General features: G+C 44.2%; 1 protein-coding gene across 6 annotated transcripts in view; it reads right to left on the reverse strand.

The window, feature by feature from the left end:
• Positions 1–535: 535 nt before the first annotated feature.
• The window catches only part of LOC103637423 (myosin-17), a 65,397-nt gene continuing 48,897 nt past the window's right edge, over positions 536–17,035 (reverse strand). For 5 of the 6 annotated variants that reach the window (XM_020542474.2, XM_020542471.2, XM_020542470.2 and 2 more), the window contains 18 exons: positions 15,407–15,574; positions 15,075–15,242; positions 14,807–14,974; positions 14,400–14,567; positions 14,099–14,308; positions 13,871–13,991; positions 13,692–13,784; positions 3,538–3,618; positions 3,268–3,462; positions 2,585–2,923; positions 2,374–2,505; positions 2,212–2,282; positions 2,039–2,138; positions 1,909–1,965; positions 1,617–1,673; positions 1,454–1,534; positions 1,271–1,353; positions 536–1,171 (listed from right to left, as the gene is read on the reverse strand). In XM_020542474.2, coding sequence (XP_020398063.1) covers positions 1,048–1,171; positions 1,271–1,353; positions 1,454–1,534; positions 1,617–1,673; positions 1,909–1,965; positions 2,039–2,138; positions 2,212–2,282; positions 2,374–2,505; positions 2,585–2,923; positions 3,268–3,462; positions 3,538–3,618; positions 13,692–13,784; positions 13,871–13,991; positions 14,099–14,308; positions 14,400–14,567; positions 14,807–14,974; positions 15,075–15,242; positions 15,407–15,574 — 2,416 coding nt within the window. In that variant the 3' untranslated portion in view covers positions 536–1,047. The remainder of the gene's footprint in view (positions 1,172–1,270; positions 1,354–1,453; positions 1,535–1,616; positions 1,674–1,908; positions 1,966–2,038; positions 2,139–2,211; positions 2,283–2,373; positions 2,506–2,584; positions 2,924–3,267; positions 3,463–3,537; positions 3,619–13,691; positions 13,785–13,870; positions 13,992–14,098; positions 14,309–14,399; positions 14,568–14,806; positions 14,975–15,074; positions 15,243–15,406; positions 15,575–17,035) is intronic. The other variant, XM_020542473.2, reaches the window with a different exon arrangement.

A 17,035-nucleotide genomic window follows, 5' to 3' on the forward strand; every position in this document is an offset into this window, starting at 1 on the left:
GCTACGAGGCCGCGTCGCCACCATGTCGATGCCAGGTCAGCCCTAGGCGAAGGTAGCCGTTGCTGCCACGTCAGACCTCGGCGCCATAGGCTGTGGCGCCGAGCTGTGTTACCTCGGCGCCACAGCCTATGGCGCCGAGTATCAGGTCCAAACTTGCAAATAAAATTTTTGGGGGTCCAAACGTAAATTTTTATCACAAAAGGGGCTAAAAAACAAAAAATTCGACCGCTGGCACGGTTCCACTGTCCAGCCACACGCGCACGCGCTAGGTCATCGCGTCTATCTCACCAAGAACTACAACGGTACCGTGCAACTGTGTTCTCTAGGACAAAATGTTCTTCTCATCCAGGAAAAATGTTATAACCGTTGCCTTCGCAACAACTGTCGCATGCATTTTTGGTCCAGGCCAACCTTAGACCGCAACGTTTCTCTCGATAATTACCCTATAAAAGCCGCAGCAGGATCTAAGAACAAAAATAAATGAAAATGATAATTATTTGTGTTCATTACAGAAGATCTGGAAGTAAGCATGACATTTCTGTACCGTAACAGATTACTCATTTGACATCCCAGAACAAGTCTTGAGCGTGTATGTTATCTACAATGGAATGGTGTGCAGTACAATAAACAATATATGACGAACCAATACATGATCATTGATCAAAGGTAAGCAACACACCAACCACAAAGCCATCACTACGCACTACTTTCCCCCTTTTATAATCCGTTACAACACATGTACAGCTTCCATACCTACAGCAAGACCTTGTGTAACTATGCTTACAGGGCAGGGTCTTCTGCCCTTACCACCTAGTATACAAGCCCAAAAAACGGCTACAAGTAGAAAAAATGGCAAGGAAAACCTGAATACAAATATACAACCAACAAACAAATCAATAGAAACCAGAAGCCTATAAGCTCACCTAGCATCTAATCTTTGATGCCTTGCTACCTGGTACAAAAAGAATCACGCGTACTGTACATCCTAGCAGGAATCCTGACTTATCCACAGGTAGGTGAAGTCACAATGGTGACAAAAAAAAAAGACTACTCCCCTCTTTGCAATAAAAACGCAAAGCTTGGGTTTTCATGGACAAATGGCAGAAAGTCGTCATCAGCCAGCTCAATGACCGGCAATGTCTTTGTAATATCATCAAGTGAAAAAGGTATACTGCATTAAGAAATGAACAAGGGAAACCATTAAATATCAGTAGTAATAGATTTTTTTTAAAAAAATAATGTGGATAACATTTTTCACAGATTAACAAACCTGGAATCATCATCTAGCAGTATAGAGAAATTTGTGGCCATATTGGATTCATCACGTATGGCAGATTTCAAGCTTGATGTAAACTATAGAAAGATAAGTTGTCAGCTGATGTCATTTGAAAAAGAACACAAACCAAATGTGGCACAAGATCGTAAACTATATTGGGGAAACTGACCAACTTACCTCTGCTGAAATAGTGTTTGTACCATTCACATCATCCCAGTACATACTAACTATTCGCTCTAGCTGTTGTATACTGAGGGCCTAAAGATACAATAAAAATACAAGTACAACCATAAGAGAGAAGATAAGCAGCAGAAGAAAATTGGTCAAGAAAACTACTTACAGGGCACACATCAGTGCGTATCTCTCTTAATGTCCTCATTGGCTTAAGAGAAATCACCTGATAAAAGAGTAGCAGGGATCAATGTATTTATGATTAGAAAATTATCAACTGAAATAATATTAGAAAACTTTATCTAGTACTATCGCCAGTCAATTAAGTATGGCATTTCAGACGGTATAAATGACTTGTTTTCTACCTATTTTGTGTCTGAAACATCATGTTCACCTATTTTTGTGTTTGAAATGTTATATTTTAGTGACTCGAGGTAGTACTAAAGTAAGTGTTGCCGCACCAGGAAATCAACAGCTTGTCTAATATGCCTCAATGCCTCCCACGCTGAACCTGCAAACTGCGTGAAACATATAACATATAAGCCAATGTCATTTGGGGGAAAACCATCACAAAACAGATATGTAATCAACCTCTCTTGTAGCATTGTCGGACCAATGTTTTAGTTCAGCTAGTCCAGCTCTGATATATTCCCCGTTACTAAAAGAACAGCACTCACGCCGCAAAAGTAATCTAGTGCCAAAGCAAACATCTTAGAGAAACATTACAAGCCAAGGTGGCATCATAACAAGGACAAAATGTTTACCGGTTAAATAATTGAACATCAATAAGTGAGAACATTTGAGTGAAAAGTTTATGCACCAGAATTGAGGGAACCTGCAAATTTGATAGAGCAAGACATGTACATTCAGAACTTTTTAACTAATGCATGCCACAGGGGACAGGTCAATAATAGTTTAGCACTTACGTGATTTTCCCTTAGTACATCCAAGTAGCTAGTGAGGATTTTCACTATGCCCAGCCAATGTGTGAGTTGGTTCTGTTGACCCATGCCATTAAGATTACCTTTTGCAATACTTGACTGAGAAGTTTGTGGATCCTGACAAGTTTTGTGTTTAGACAGCGTTCAATAGGGGCAAAAAAAATTGAACCAATATTCATTTTTCTGGTAGCAGTACCTGTATACACAATTCAAGCAAAGGGTTTAGTTCCTTCTTCACGCTGTCACTTATCATGCCATAAACCTTTTCAATTAAATCCACGAGCTGCTGTTTGAATAGCAAAGCAGGATACTTTGCTTCAACTTGGAGCAATCCAGCAGATCCAACTGATTGACCACTGAGATAAGCAAGCCCAGCATTTGAAGTTTGATTTCCAAACATCCTCTCGGACGAAAATCTTCTCCTTTGTGGAGTTGAGATTGTGGTCCTAGTAGTTTTGAATGACCGTTGAAGGAAAACTGTTAATGTAGATAAGTTGGACAACCAATACGCCAATGTTCTCATGTCATTTTGAACCTTTAAGGGAAGAAAATAAAAAGGACAATTAGCCAAATTCTAGTACAATTGCATGATGCAGTCTTGTATGCAATATAAAAATACATGGAGAAAAAAAGTGATTCAAAAGTTGGCATGCAACTTTCCCTTTTTAGTTTTGCACATGTGGACTCTGATATTACCCATATTTACTTCGATTACATGTTGAATGGATGTGATTCTATGTTCAGATTACTGAAGTATTTGATAAAAAAATTATGTAATCCTTTTCACCCAAGTAGTAGTGCTCCAGCAGCAGCAATGGTCCTTAAAAAGAATTGTGGTGAAATAATTAAAAATAAAGAATCAAACTAAGTGGCGGGAACCTCTGTGGCTGAGTTTATAGCATGCAAAATGCTATCAAAGACACCCGTCTTCATGGCTTCAAATGATTTCCAATGGAGAAGACATTGGTATATAAGGAGAGCTGCAACAGGTTTGCTCCCAGAAAATCCAAGATATTGTGAAATACAAGTGACTAGCCACTGCTGATCGTCTTGGGGCTGCTGGTTATGGGAAGGCTTTAAAAAGAATAAAAAACTATCAATACAACAATAAAATTTAGAGTTGAATTCAACAAACAGTATTTACCATACCTGATATTTCTGTTTTGGTATTCTTTGCAGTTTTTCTCCATGTTCAAACTCCTTTTGGTCGCCCAAGTCAGGAACATTAGCCTATAAACATATTTCAAACACATAGTTTAACAGCTCATTTTTTGATATATTCTTCAGATTTGTGTCATGCAGCTATATATTTTTCAGATTTGTGTCATGCAGCTTGATCATCAGGATTACGGACGCTATGTGTCCCGCTCCCGCCCCCTCCCCTCCCCTTGACGCTTCGTTTCCCCCACAACCCACACCGGCGTCCACTCCGGGCCCGGCGGCCACCCTTCGCCTGCCGACGTCGGGGCAGGCATCACCCTCTGGGTCGGGCGGTCGCTCCCTCTTTGAGCGGTGGCGGGATGCCTCCCCACGATCGGCAGAGTCCGATTCCATTCCCTAGAGAAAGTTTCCGGCCAAATCGTTCTGTGAAGTGGCTGTGGCTGCCAGGAAGGTGACGACACCTGCTCCTATTGCGCGGCCTGTCTGCAGCCAGGAGGGATGCAGTTCCAGCGTCCAGAAGAGGAGCGTGTATGGTCTGTCGTCGACGACATCGGGCATGGCTCAGATTGCTCGGAGCGCAGAGAAGCTAGTCGGTGGGTGGCAGCTGGTGGAATCCAAAAAGTCAAAACGGCACCGATTGAAGCTGGAGCGACAACGTCAGCGGCGGCCCGTCCCAGAAGACCTGGCTGGCAGATGCTTTAACTGCCTCTCTCAGGATCACTTTGTCTTCCAGTGTACGCAGAAGACGAGGTGTTTTCGGTGCCGGGAACAGGGACATCGTTCTTTTGAATGCAGTCTGCTTAAAAGACCGGTGTGGCAGAGGATTAAGTCTGGGAAGGTGGCGGTGAACAACATTGTTGCTTCTCGACCTGAGACTAAGATCTCGGTCTGGAGGAGGATCAACCTTCCGGAGCCAAGTGCGATCAGTGGAGATAGTCTAAGGGAGTAGCCTCGACCTGAGACACGGATCTCGGTCTGGAGGAGGCTCTCTTCATCTTCAGTGCTCAAGGCGAAGAAGCTGGTGTGGGAAAGATAATCAACATCCTCCTAAAGATACAGATATTGCTGTTCGACATCAGAAACCATCATCCATGGAGGGAGCTGGTGGGGGCTTGATCTCTCAAGAAGCTGGCGGTTTTCAATCAAAAAGGCAGCGGATTCGCAAGAGATGACGTAGAGCCAAACCGGTTTCTGCTTTGGCTAAGCGACCTGCGGGACCAGTGTCGCCTGTTGAAGGTGATAAACCTTGCATCTTGCGACGGACTCAGCAGATGACCAGAGCAGAGGATGATCTTCAGAAGGCAGTGGTGATTACTTTTATCAGCGATCGTGAGAGAGTCCCAGTTGAAGAGATTGCTGAGTTAATTGCTCCTAGGCTGGAGTTGGAAGAGAGGTCCTTGATAATTCGACAGTATTCCGAGTCAAGCTTCATCCTATTTCTGCCTAGCTGTGACATGGTGGAGATGCTTGTGGGCAATTGGCCTTTTCTCAGGGCGGCCACATTCACTATCACCTGCAGGAAATGGTCCCGTTTTCTGAACTCTAGGGGTGCTGTGTTACCTACCTTGTTGGACATAGAGCTTCAGGGTATCCCCATCCATGCTTGGGAAACCAAAATTGTGGAACAATTGCTTAGTCCCTTTGCTAGTGTTCATCAGGTTCATCCAGACACCTTGGAGCTAAAGGATGTGGCTGTTTACCGTTGTTCTGCTTGGTGTTTGGACACGTCCTTGGTGACTGCTTCAAGAGAGCTTTGGATTGTCGAGCCTCCCTTTGCCGTTGATGGGGTGTCCTCTGGCAGGAGAACGTTGATGGATCCAATCCACATCACATTCTCGTCTGCCCCGAGGCAGGATGGATCCGATCCTAACCTTCGGGCTATTACTTCGGGCGATGATGGTTTTGGGAATGTGCACCAGGGATCTCCTTTTTCAAGACCTCCCCATTCGCGTCGTGGAGGGGGGGGGGGAAGATGGTCATTCAAGACGTCTTTCAGTTCATGAGCGTTTGGGTCCAAGAGATGAGAACATGCAGCAGCGGAACATTAGCTCGGAGATGGCAGTATCAGATCTAATGAGAACATTGGAATCCGATGGGGGGACCTTGTCTCCTAGGCTGATAGAGAAGACTGATGACAAGGTCCTTACTTCACCTGTGAAGGCGAAGCAACTGAAAGTTTACTCTCGTCAAAGGCTCAAGAACGTCCTGACTTTGGAAGGGGTTGGAGCTCCCAATCCTGTCACTGGCTTCCTCCCTCCCCCTCAGACGTGGCAGCTGCTGACACGGTTCCGTCTAAGGATCCTCTCAGATGTTGATGCTGTGTTGGCAATTCCGTCTGGAACGCTACCTTCCTCCCTATCAGATGTGGCAGCAACACACGCGGCTCCGTCGGAGGCTATTGCCTTAGACGTTGATGCTGAGTTGGTTGGTCCATCTGAGGATGACCTTCCAGCAACACAAGATTCTGTGGAGATTAGTGCTCAAGAGCAATTCATCAGCAGACTGTCAAACCAGATCACACGCGTCTTACCAGTCCCAAAATCTGTCAGACGTCAGTCCTCTACCCCCCTGGCGGTTCCAAGGCGCAGCCGACGTGTGGCGGGGGTTGGGGTTGAATTTAAAATTCAGGATTGGGGAAAAAGGTCTAAGAAACAAGCTATGGTGGCTCTTAATATTATTAAAGACAATGAAGAATTCAGCCGTCAAGCTTTAGACGACTACGCCAAGCTCTTCAAGCATACTCTGTCTCGTAGTCATGTGCAGGCTCTTGCTGCTCTTTTTGGGTGGTCTATCCCAATTAATTTGGAATATGATAATGGGACTGGGGATATTACCGCAGCAAGCATATTTTAGCTGGCGGTTTTGTTGTTCTTGTTTGTCGATTTACCTCCCATTGTTACTCCATGGATCCGGAAAAAATAATTGTTTGGAATGTTAGAGGTCTCAACTCTCTGGCTCGACAGAATTCTGTCCGTGAGCTCCTTAATTGTTATGGTGCGGATATAATCTGTCTTCAAGAAACTAAGATGGCACAACCTTCTCCGAGTACTCTCCTCTCTATGTTGGGATCTGATTTTACCGGTTCGTTGGCCCTACCTTCTATTGGTGCAAGGGGTGGAATCCTTATTGCTTGGAGACGACATTTGGGGATCACTGGAGCTACCAGGACAGACATTCATAGTATTTCTGTGCAGTTTTGTTCAGTGGAGGGACACCATTGGTGGCTTACTTGTGTGTATGGACCTCAATCTAATGAAGCCAAGATTGAATTTCTGCAAGAGCTGAAACAAATTAGAGCAGCTTGTCAGGGTCCTTGGATGGTTTCTGGGGATTTCAATCTCATATTGCAAGCCGAGGATAAAAACAACTCGCATATTAATCGGGCTATGATGGGTCGATTCAAAAAATTGGTAGATGATCTCGCTCTTAAAAAAATTCCACTCCATGGGCGCAAGTTTACTTGGTCTAATCAGCAGAATCAGCCTACTCTTGTCAAGCTTGATAGAGTGCTGTGCTCTATTGATTGGGAGGAACTGTTTCCTAGCGCACGTTACAAAGTGCGGCTTCTGAAGATTCTGATCACTCCTTTATTATTGGGTCTCAAAGATAGCAAAGGCGTTAAAAGGCGTTTTCATTTTGAATCCTTCTGGACAAAGATTGAAGGGTTTCACGAAGTGGTGCACAATGCCTGGAGTTCGGTTCCTGTTGGCCAATGTCCATTTTCCACTTTTGATTTAAAACTCAAAGGGACAGCTAAAGCCCTTCAAGGATGGAGCAGCAAGAAGGTGAGACACATTGAGACTCAGCTGCATCTTGCTAGAGACTTGATCCATCAGCTTGAGATTGCGCAGGATGGTCGTATTTTGTCTGTGCTTGAGAGATGACTGTTGAATAAATTGAAGAAACACGCTCTGGCTTTGGCCTCAACCAAGCGTACCATGGCTCGCCTTAGATTAAGGATTTCTTGGCTACAGAAAGAAGAATATTATATCCAAACTTACTGTGGGAAATCAAGTCCTTACTGCTCATAATGACAAAGCTGCAGCAGTGGATTAGTTTTACCTTGATCTGCTTGGGGCTAGTAAAGACAGAAATATAACCATTAACCTTGAGGCTCTGGAAACTGTCGGCACTCCATTTTCAAACTTGCTAGAGTTGGACAGCCCCATTATTGAGCAAGAAATGTGCAATGCTATAAATTGTCTGCCCTCTGATAAATCTCCTGGACCGGACGGGTTTACTGGTAGATTTTATAAGACTTGCTGGTCCATTATTAAAGATGAACTTATTGCTGCGGGTGTGGTCCTTTCCGCTCCAGCGCACTAGTCGGCGACCTTCTGTTGTGGATTTTCATGGTCATGAGTGCAGTTGGTCATAATATCATTGTACTTCTAGCTATCCTATAGTGTGTGGGTGTGTGGGTTCGTTTGGCTTTGTATGAGGTTTCTATCCTCACCTTTTTCCTCTTAATATAATGATACACAACTCTCCTGCGTTTTCGAAAAAAAACTTATGGCTGCGGTGATTGCGGTTTGGAACAGAAAATTTGATAATTTCCATAACGGGGCGTTTGGATCCCTTCATTTTAAAGGAATTGGAATTCACTCAATAAAGTAACTTATTTAGTTTGGAATTTGGCATTCCACCACTTTCCAAAGTTCAGATATAAGGTTATCTCAAATTCATAGGGTGGAGGATAGGAAATGATTTTATGCATGATTAGAATTTGTTTCTAATCTGTAACTTACATGACACTCTTCGTTCTACTCCTCTATAATAAAAATGTAGCACATAAATATCTAGGACATCTTGCTAATAATAGTATGCAAATATATTTTGTATAAAAGTGAATTAGCTTAATTGATATATGCCTAAATTACTATTATTAGAATGGAATTCAATTCCAGTGATCCAAACGGGGCGTAAGCTGAATTCTGCTTTTATCACTCTAATCCCAAAGAAAGATGGTGCTGATCAGGTCAAAGATTTTAGACCTATTAGCCTTGTTCACAACTTTGCAAATCTAATCACCAAGATATTGGCTACTCGCTTGGCTTTCAAGACTCAACGATTTGGTCTCTCCAAACCAAAATGCCTTCATTAAGGGTCGCTTTATCCAGGATAATTTCATGTTGGTTCAGCAAACGGCTAAATTTCTACACCAACAAAGGCATCCTCGTCTGATGATCAAGCTGGATATTACTAAAGCTTTTGATTCAGTCTCCTGGCCTTTCCTTATTGAGGTTATACAAAATCTAGGTTTTGGGCAGATCTGGAGAGATATCATTTCAGGGCTGCTCCTCACTTCCTCTACTCGGGTGTTAGTTAATGGTCACCCGGGAAGCCTAATTTCACATAAAAGAGGTCTGCGACAGGGGGATCCTCTTTCTCCGATGCTGTTTGTGCTTGTCATGGATGTGCTTGGTCAACTTTTCTCTAAAGCAGATGAGGAAGGAGGTTTGTTACAACCTCTTTCTACTAGGCAGCTGCAACACCGGGTTTCTCTTTATGCTGATGATTTGGTTCTCTTCATCAATCCTGTGGCGGAGGACATGATTATGGTTTCGGACATCCTTCAACTTTTTGGTGAGGCTTCTGGTTTATATAATAATAATCAAGAATCTAGTGTCTATCCCATCAGATGTCATAAAGACAATTTAGAGATGATTCAGCAGTTTTGGCCTTATGAGATATCTAGCTTTCCTTGCAAATACCTAGGTCTGCCCCTTTCGTTACATAAATTAAGAAGGGAGCATGTGCAGCCCATTGTGGATAAAATAGCTAATCAACTGCTTGGGTGGAAAGCTGATTTGTTGACTAAAGCAGGAAGAAGTGTGCTGGTGCAATCTGTTTTGACAGGGATGCTGATTTACAGTGCTATAGTTGTGGACCTGCCTTCTGCTACTTTGAATGACATTGATAAAATTAGAAGAGGGTTCCTTTGGCGTGGTCGAAAAATGCCATGGGTGGACATTGTGCAGTGGCCTGGGGCAGAGTGTGCAGACCTCACGAGCTTGGTGGGTTGGGTATTTTTTTTCTCGAATGCGCAGGAGGACTGCACATCTTTATATATTAGAGACAAGGAAAACACCCACAAAGGGCAAAATACAGAACACAAACATACACCCAAACACACACACTTCTAAAGAACACACCAGGACAAGGAGACCTGCCACGCAGGACCCGACATCTACAAAGCAGAAACACGGTCAACCAAACCAATGCTCCCCAGCTGCTTGGCTCCAGCTAGAACCCAGCAAGCGAGCTCATCAAGGAAGGATCTCAACACCTTCGCAATGGAAGGGGACTCCTCATGGAAGATCACTCGGTTCCTATGAAGCCAAAGGCACCATGCCCCAAGGATGATAGCACTGTTGAAGCCCTTCTTGTCTTTGTGGATCTCATTGATCACTCCTCCCTACCACTCTACAAAGGAGGCCTCCACAGGACTAGGAATAAGGTGTCCTAGGTTAAAAGGGGCTAGAATGCCATGCCAGAACTGACGTGCAAAAACACATGTAGTAGAGATGTTGAACTATCTCCTGCTCTTGATCACAAAGGGGACAAACAACCAGGTGGGGCATACCACGCTTTCGTAATCTGTCAGCTGTCCAACACCTATTTCTTATGGCCAGCCATAGGAAGGTTTTGCATTTTGGGGGGGCCCAAGATTTCCATAACCGCTTCCATGGCTCAAAGGTGATGGAACCAGAAAATAAAACATTGTAACAAGATTTAGAAGTGAACTGCCCAGATGCCTCATGCCTCCAAACATGTTGATCAGTTTCTGGAGACAAAACAACCTCACTAATAGAGTCCCAAAGGAGAAGGTATTGTTGCATTCCAACCAGAGTGAGAGGTAACTTGATATCTCTGATCCACTGACCATTAATGAGGGCTTGGGCCACAGTTCTAGTGGAGGTAAACTTCTTCTCCACCTTTGAGAAAACCATTGGAGCTAAATCTTTGACGGAATTCCCGCTCAACCACCTATCAATCCAAAAGAGAGCATCATTACCGTTTCCCACATGGGAGATCACTGAAATGGCAACCAACGCCTTGACTTGTGGCTGAACAGGGATATCAAGACCAATCCAGGACCTGCTAGGGTCGGTTTTCTGTAGCCACAACCACCTGGCTTGCAGTGCCCAGCTTCTGTAAAGCAGATTTGGGAGGCCAAGACCACCAAGATGCAGCGGCCTAGCAACCTTCTCCCAAGCCACAAGGCAGCAACCACCATTTATTTCCTTTCTACCCTTCCAGAGGAAAGCCCGTCTAATTTTATCAATAGCTTTGATCACCCACTTGGGAACGCTCATAGCAATGAGGAGATAGACTGGAATGGCTGAGAGGACGAAACGAACCAAGGCTATTCTTCCAGCGAGATTAAGAAGGGATGCTTTCCAGTTAGGCAACCTTGCAGCAATCTTATCAACCCAAACAATGAGGTCACTTCTTCGCAGTTTCTTGTTGGAGATCGGCAAGCCCACATATGTGCATGGGAAGGCAGCAGGCACACACTACATGGTGCTGCAGCATTCATGCACAACAGGCGCAACATAATAGATAGGGATTGCACAACTTTTATTCATGTTGGCAATCAGCCCAGATGCCTCTCCAAAGCAGTCAAGGATCAACTTGGTACAAACCAGATCATCATCCAGAGGCTTGACAAAGAGAACTACATCAACTGTGTACATGGAGAGCCTGGACCTAACATTTGCAGCCCCCCAGCTATGCAGCAGCCCTCTAGATTCCGCATGCTTGAATAAGCTGCCAAGCACATCCATCACAATGATAAAAAGCATAGGGGACAAAGGATCCCCCTGACGCAAACCTCGCCGATGCCAAATATGATCACCTGGGACCCCATTGAGAACTTGCGTAGAGGAAGAGGCCAATAGGTTGGAGATTAAGTTGCACCATTTCAGACCAAAGCCAAGATGGGACAGCACCTCTAAGAGAAAAGCCAAGAGACTGAATCGAAATCTTTTGTAATGTCAAGCTTTAAAAACAGGCTAGAGACCTTTCGCCGATGAAGGGACTTGATCGAGTGCTGAACAAACATATAGTTATCGTGGATAGACCTTCCCCTCACAAAAGCACTCTGATTTGCAGCCACTAACCTTGGCAGGAGAGGAGCCAACCGGTTAGCCATAATCTTGGTCACCAATTTGGCAAAACTATGAATGAGACTTATGGGTCTGAAATCAGCCGCTGTTGTGGCATCAGTCTTCTTGGGGATGAGGGTAAGATAAGCTGAGTTCAACAGCCACAACCCCCGAGAATTACCTTGATGGAGGGCATTGATAGCCGCAAGCAGATCGTCCTTAATGATATGCCAGCATGACTTATAGAATCTCCCGGTAAAACCATCCGGACCCGGAGCTCTATCTGAAGGTAGGCAGAAAACTGCAGACCGGACCTCATCCTCTGAGATGGGGAGGTCCAATACACCTAGATCGCCCATGTCCCTGTGGCAAGATCCCAAGTTTAGTGTGAATTCTCTATGTTTAGCCACCCCCAACAGGTTGGTATAGAAATCATTCAAAGCTTCATGCTTCTGCTCATGAGAGGTGACCGCCCGATCTCCGACTGTCAAACTAGAGATGAAGTTTCTTTTCTTGCGGTAGCAAGCCTGCAAGTGAAAAAAAGAAGTGTTTGCATCCCCCTCCTTCAGATATCTAACACGGGATCTGAGACGAGCCACTGTCCTATCTAAAGAAGCGAGGGCCAAACAATGTTGCTTATGCCTCCTCATGAGCCATAGTTCCTCAGAAGACAGCAGCCTGCTATCCTGAGCCATTTCGAGTCTGTGAAGGATTTCCTTTGCTAAAGCCAATTGGGACTTCACATTGCCTGCATTCTTGTGCCCCCAGGACTACAAGGACCTGGCCAATCTTCGAAGCTTCAAGGATACACGCTTTAGAGGGCAGGAGGTCTGAACTGGCTGCATCCAAGAATCAGCCACCACATCTAAGAAATCAGCAATCTTAGTCCAGAAACTTTCAAAGTGAGCATCACTGAACTGAGTTGGGCTCCTAAAATGCGTTGGGCTTGGCTGCAAACAACTGAGCCAGGTCGGCCCTGGTCATCCCTGCCTGTTCATATCCCGAGAAAAATTCGAGAGTTTCTACAAATGGCCTTGTATTCTGAGATAGGAAGTGGAGCATCTACCCTTTTCTGGAGTGATCGAAGGTTGGGTGGGCAGCGGATTGTGGATATCGCTCCCCGACTTTTAGAGACCATTCCTAAGAAGCTGATTAACAAAAGGACAGTTCAGGAGGCGATCAGAGATAATTTATGGATTAATGATATTCCTAGGAGTTTATCTGTTGGTGCACTTGCAGACTTTCTGCGCCTTTGGGATTTGGTGGCCCAAGTTGATCTTTACCCTGATAAGGAGGACAAGCATATTTTTCGGTTGGCTGCTAATGACAAATATTCGGCTAAAGCTGCTTATAAGGGGCTTTTCCTTGGTTCTGTGGAGTTCGAACCTTCCGAGCGGATTTGGAAAACTTGGGCTCTGCCCAAATGTCGATTCTTCTTGTGGTTGGTGGCTCACAAGAAATGTTGGACGACAGATAGACTTGAAAAGCGAGGGCTGGATCATCCGGAAAGATGTCCTTTGTGTGATCAGGAGAGGGAGACAATTGACCATCTGCTTGTGAATTGCGTCTTCTCATGAGAATGTTGGTTCCTCCTCCTTAGGCAATTCAGGCTGCAGGGTTTGGCTCCGCAACCATCAAATATTAATTTTATGGAGTGGTGGCATCAAGCAAATGAAGCTATTCAGGGATCCTTCAGAGATGGCCTAAACTCCCTCATTACGCTAGGTGCTTGGATTTTATGGAATCACCGAAACAGATGCATCTTTGATGGCCTTTCCCCTAATATTGCTAATTTCCTAATCCAAACTGGGGATGAGTGCCGTCTTTGGGAGACGGCCGGGGCCAAGGGGCTGACCTCCCTTGTTGCTTCCCTCTCAAATGTGGACTAGAGCTTTATAGAAGTCTATGTTAGTTTCGTTTAGGCCGCCGTAAGGCGTCAGTTGTACCCCGGTCTATTTTAGACCTTGTTTCTTTCTTCTTTTAATATAATGATACGCAGCTCTCCTGCGTGTTCGAGAAAAAAAAACTCACTACTGAGGTAATTGCTGCTGATGTGCCAGTTGAGGGCTTCATTTCAGTTTGCCTAATGTCACCATTCAAAATATGGCCATTCTCTGGACTTCTCTGTAAAAACAGCATCAATTCCAATTTTGAGTGTTGAATGACTATGCAAAGTATATTTAAAGAAGGTTCTTAAAGGGAGACTTTACATGGATCCTTGAGATCTTTGAGCGTGAAGCTGGAGATTTAGCAGTAGACGGTGGAGTTGAAGTTGCATGTTGACGAAGAACTTGGTTCTCAACCTCTAAGTTGGATGCTTTTCCTTCAAGTCTGTTTATGGAAGGATGGGTAAGAACTATTTGAAGTTCACAGTGACATACAGAAGTACCTGATACATCTATTTGAGACATTTGAATATGAAGTATACAAGTGCACACCTTTGTAGAGCTTCCTGAAGTTGAGTGACAATTTTACTAGAGTCTTCAATTTTCTTAATCAAATCATCATTCCTCTTGAGGAGGTCCTCATTTCTCTTTAGTAAATCTTCATTTCTTTCATGAGCTTCAGTAACGGCTCTCTTTGCAATATCACTTTCTTGTTTTTCCATTACAAAAGACGACAACCTTGATATTGCATCTACTTGAAGCCTTGTTTCAGAGAAGAAAATATTAGATTTCAAAACAATAATATCAGCATATGGCCATTTCAGAAAGATAAGTATAGAATGGTGATACTTACTTTTGTACCGTGTCTTGAAGTAAATGGATCCTGTAGTCACTGTCACTGATTTTCTTGAGTAATTCACCATTTCTCTCTTGAGCTTCAGTAAGAGATTTCCTGGTTGCGTCATTTTCCTTGATTGCAGCTTCTAAAGAAACATCTTTTGCGGCTACATTATCTTCAAGCCTGTGTTATCGAGGAACAATTTTATAATTCGATACAGCAAATGATGGCTTAACGACACACATGCACACATGATGGGAAGTGTGAATATATATAAAACATTGTAAAATAATTAGGTAAGGTACAATTTTTTTGTATTGCTACAGTACCCCCTCCCCAAACACAGGCATACTGCCACCCCACCCCCACCTTCCAAATGAGTATGGATAAACCATTGACAAAGCATTAGAGAAGGTACACACATATTTATCTTAGTTTGAAGGTGTCCTATTTTTTCATTAGCATCTTCAACTTTCATCAGTAACTCTTCATTTTTCTCTTCAGCCTCAGTAAGTGCTTTCTTAATAGCAGCCTTTTCATGTCTCTCTGATAGCAACAGAGAATCCTTTGCTGTTGTATTTTCTCCAAGCCTGAATTGAAGGAATGGAATATAGCATCAGAATCTCATAACTATATGCCCTTGACATGCAACCACCGACTAGACCCCAATGAGAAAAGCAGATCACATACCTTTCTATGGTACCTTGAAGAAGGTCGATTTTCCTGTCAACATCAATAAATTTCTTTAGTAATTCTTCATATTTTTCTTGACTTTCATTGTGCGCTTTTGTTGTTGTGTCATTCTGCTCCCTCTCCCTCAACAGCAAATTCTCATTTGCAACTGTGGTTTCCTCAAGCCTGTTTTTGTAAAAGGAAGTAAGACTTTATATGTCAAGTATTTGAGGGATGGGAACTGTTCTGCAAATAATTAGTGTCCTAGACAAAAAGGTGGAAATTTGATTATTTGCAATCTAGCATAAGTTCATATGTTAAAACGAGTAAACCTACGAACAATAACGTACCTCTGTATAGTAAACTGAAGCTGAAGAATATGTTTATCATTATCATGAATTTTCTTCAGAAGTTCTTCACTTTTTTCCTGAACTTCAGTGAGAGTCTTCCTTGTTGCCTCGTGTGCCTGCTTTTCTGTAAGCAATAAGACCTCTTTGGCAGAGACATCTTGTTCAAGTCTGAATGGGAAAGAGGAAAATCACTACTAAGTCGTAAATGTAAGTAAGCAGTATTGAGGAAGAATGATTGTTATATATTGAATGAGGGACAAACTGTGTACATATATAGGAGAGGAGGAAGAGAGGTAAAAGGAAACCCCTATGTCTATGGAAGCTAATAATACATAGGATCAATCAGATCCAGACTCCTCTCCCTAATTCCCTCTATCCATAAGTACAGTGGCCGGCCGGCACAGGATTGCCAGGCTCAGGCCCTTCCATATGTAGCAGACTCTCTAACACCCCCCCCCCCCCCCCCCCCCCCCCGCAGTGGCAGCGTCAGTAGAGCGGACGTTGAGAAGGACCGGAATTCACAGAACACCGATGATGGAAGTCCTTTGGTGAAGATGTCGGCAAACTGGGATGTCGTCGGAACATGAAGAACTCGGACATCACCAAGAGCAACACGTTCGCGGACAAAGTGAAGGTCAATCTCAATGTGTTTGGTACGATGGTGCTGGATTGGATTAGAAGACATGTAGATGGCGCTGATGTTGTCGCAATACACCAGGGTGGTCTTGGGCAGGGGGGAGTGCAACTCATTCAGGAGGTGACGTATCTAGGCAGCCTCAGCAACTGCATTGGCGACAGCGCGGTATTCGGCTTCTGCACTTGAGCGGGAAACAGTGTTTTGCCGCTTGGAGGACCAGGAGACTAGATTGTCACCAAGAAAGACGGCATATCCAGACGTAGATCTGCGAGTATCCGGACAGCCAGCCTAATATGCATCTGAGTAGACCACCAGTTCAATCTGAGAAGAAGGGCGCACAAGTAGGCCCAAGTCCAAAGTCCCGCGAATGTAGCTCAGTATACGCTTGAGGGCAGCAAGGTGAGGTTCTCTTGGATCGTGCATATGAAGACAAATCTGTTGGCTGCATAAGAAATATCTGGGCGAGTGAATGTTAGATACTGAAGAGCTCCTGCAAGACTGCGAAAATCTGTAGCGTCTGAAACTGGATCACCATCGGCTGAAAGCTTGGGGTTTATGTCAACAGGAGTAGTGCACGGTTTGTAGTCGCGCATACTAGCTCGATCAAGAATGTCAAGCATGTATTGCCGTTGGGACAGGTAGAGCCCAGAGCTGGTGTGCTGAACATGCATTCCGAGGAAGTGATGTAATTGTCCAAGGTCCTTCAAGGAGAATTCCTGCTGAAGAGCACCGATGGTGCGCCGAAGAAGTGCCATGGAGGATGCAGTGAGGACAATATCATCAACATATAGCAGGAGATAAGTCATGTCTTCACCTTTGCGATATGCGAACAACGAAGTGTCGGATTTGGTTTCTGTAAAACCAAGCTGAAATAGATGAGAGGCAAAGCGACTATACCAGGCACGCGGGGCTTGCTTCAGACCATATAGTGAGCGGTTGAGTCGACAAACATAATCTGGATGAACTGAATCCTCGAACCCTGAAGGTTGTGC

Source organism: Zea mays, chromosome 8, assembly GCF_902167145.1.
Source record: "Zea mays cultivar B73 chromosome 8, Zm-B73-REFERENCE-NAM-5.0, whole genome shotgun sequence".
NCBI lineage: Eukaryota > Viridiplantae > Streptophyta > Magnoliopsida > Poales > Poaceae > Zea > Zea mays.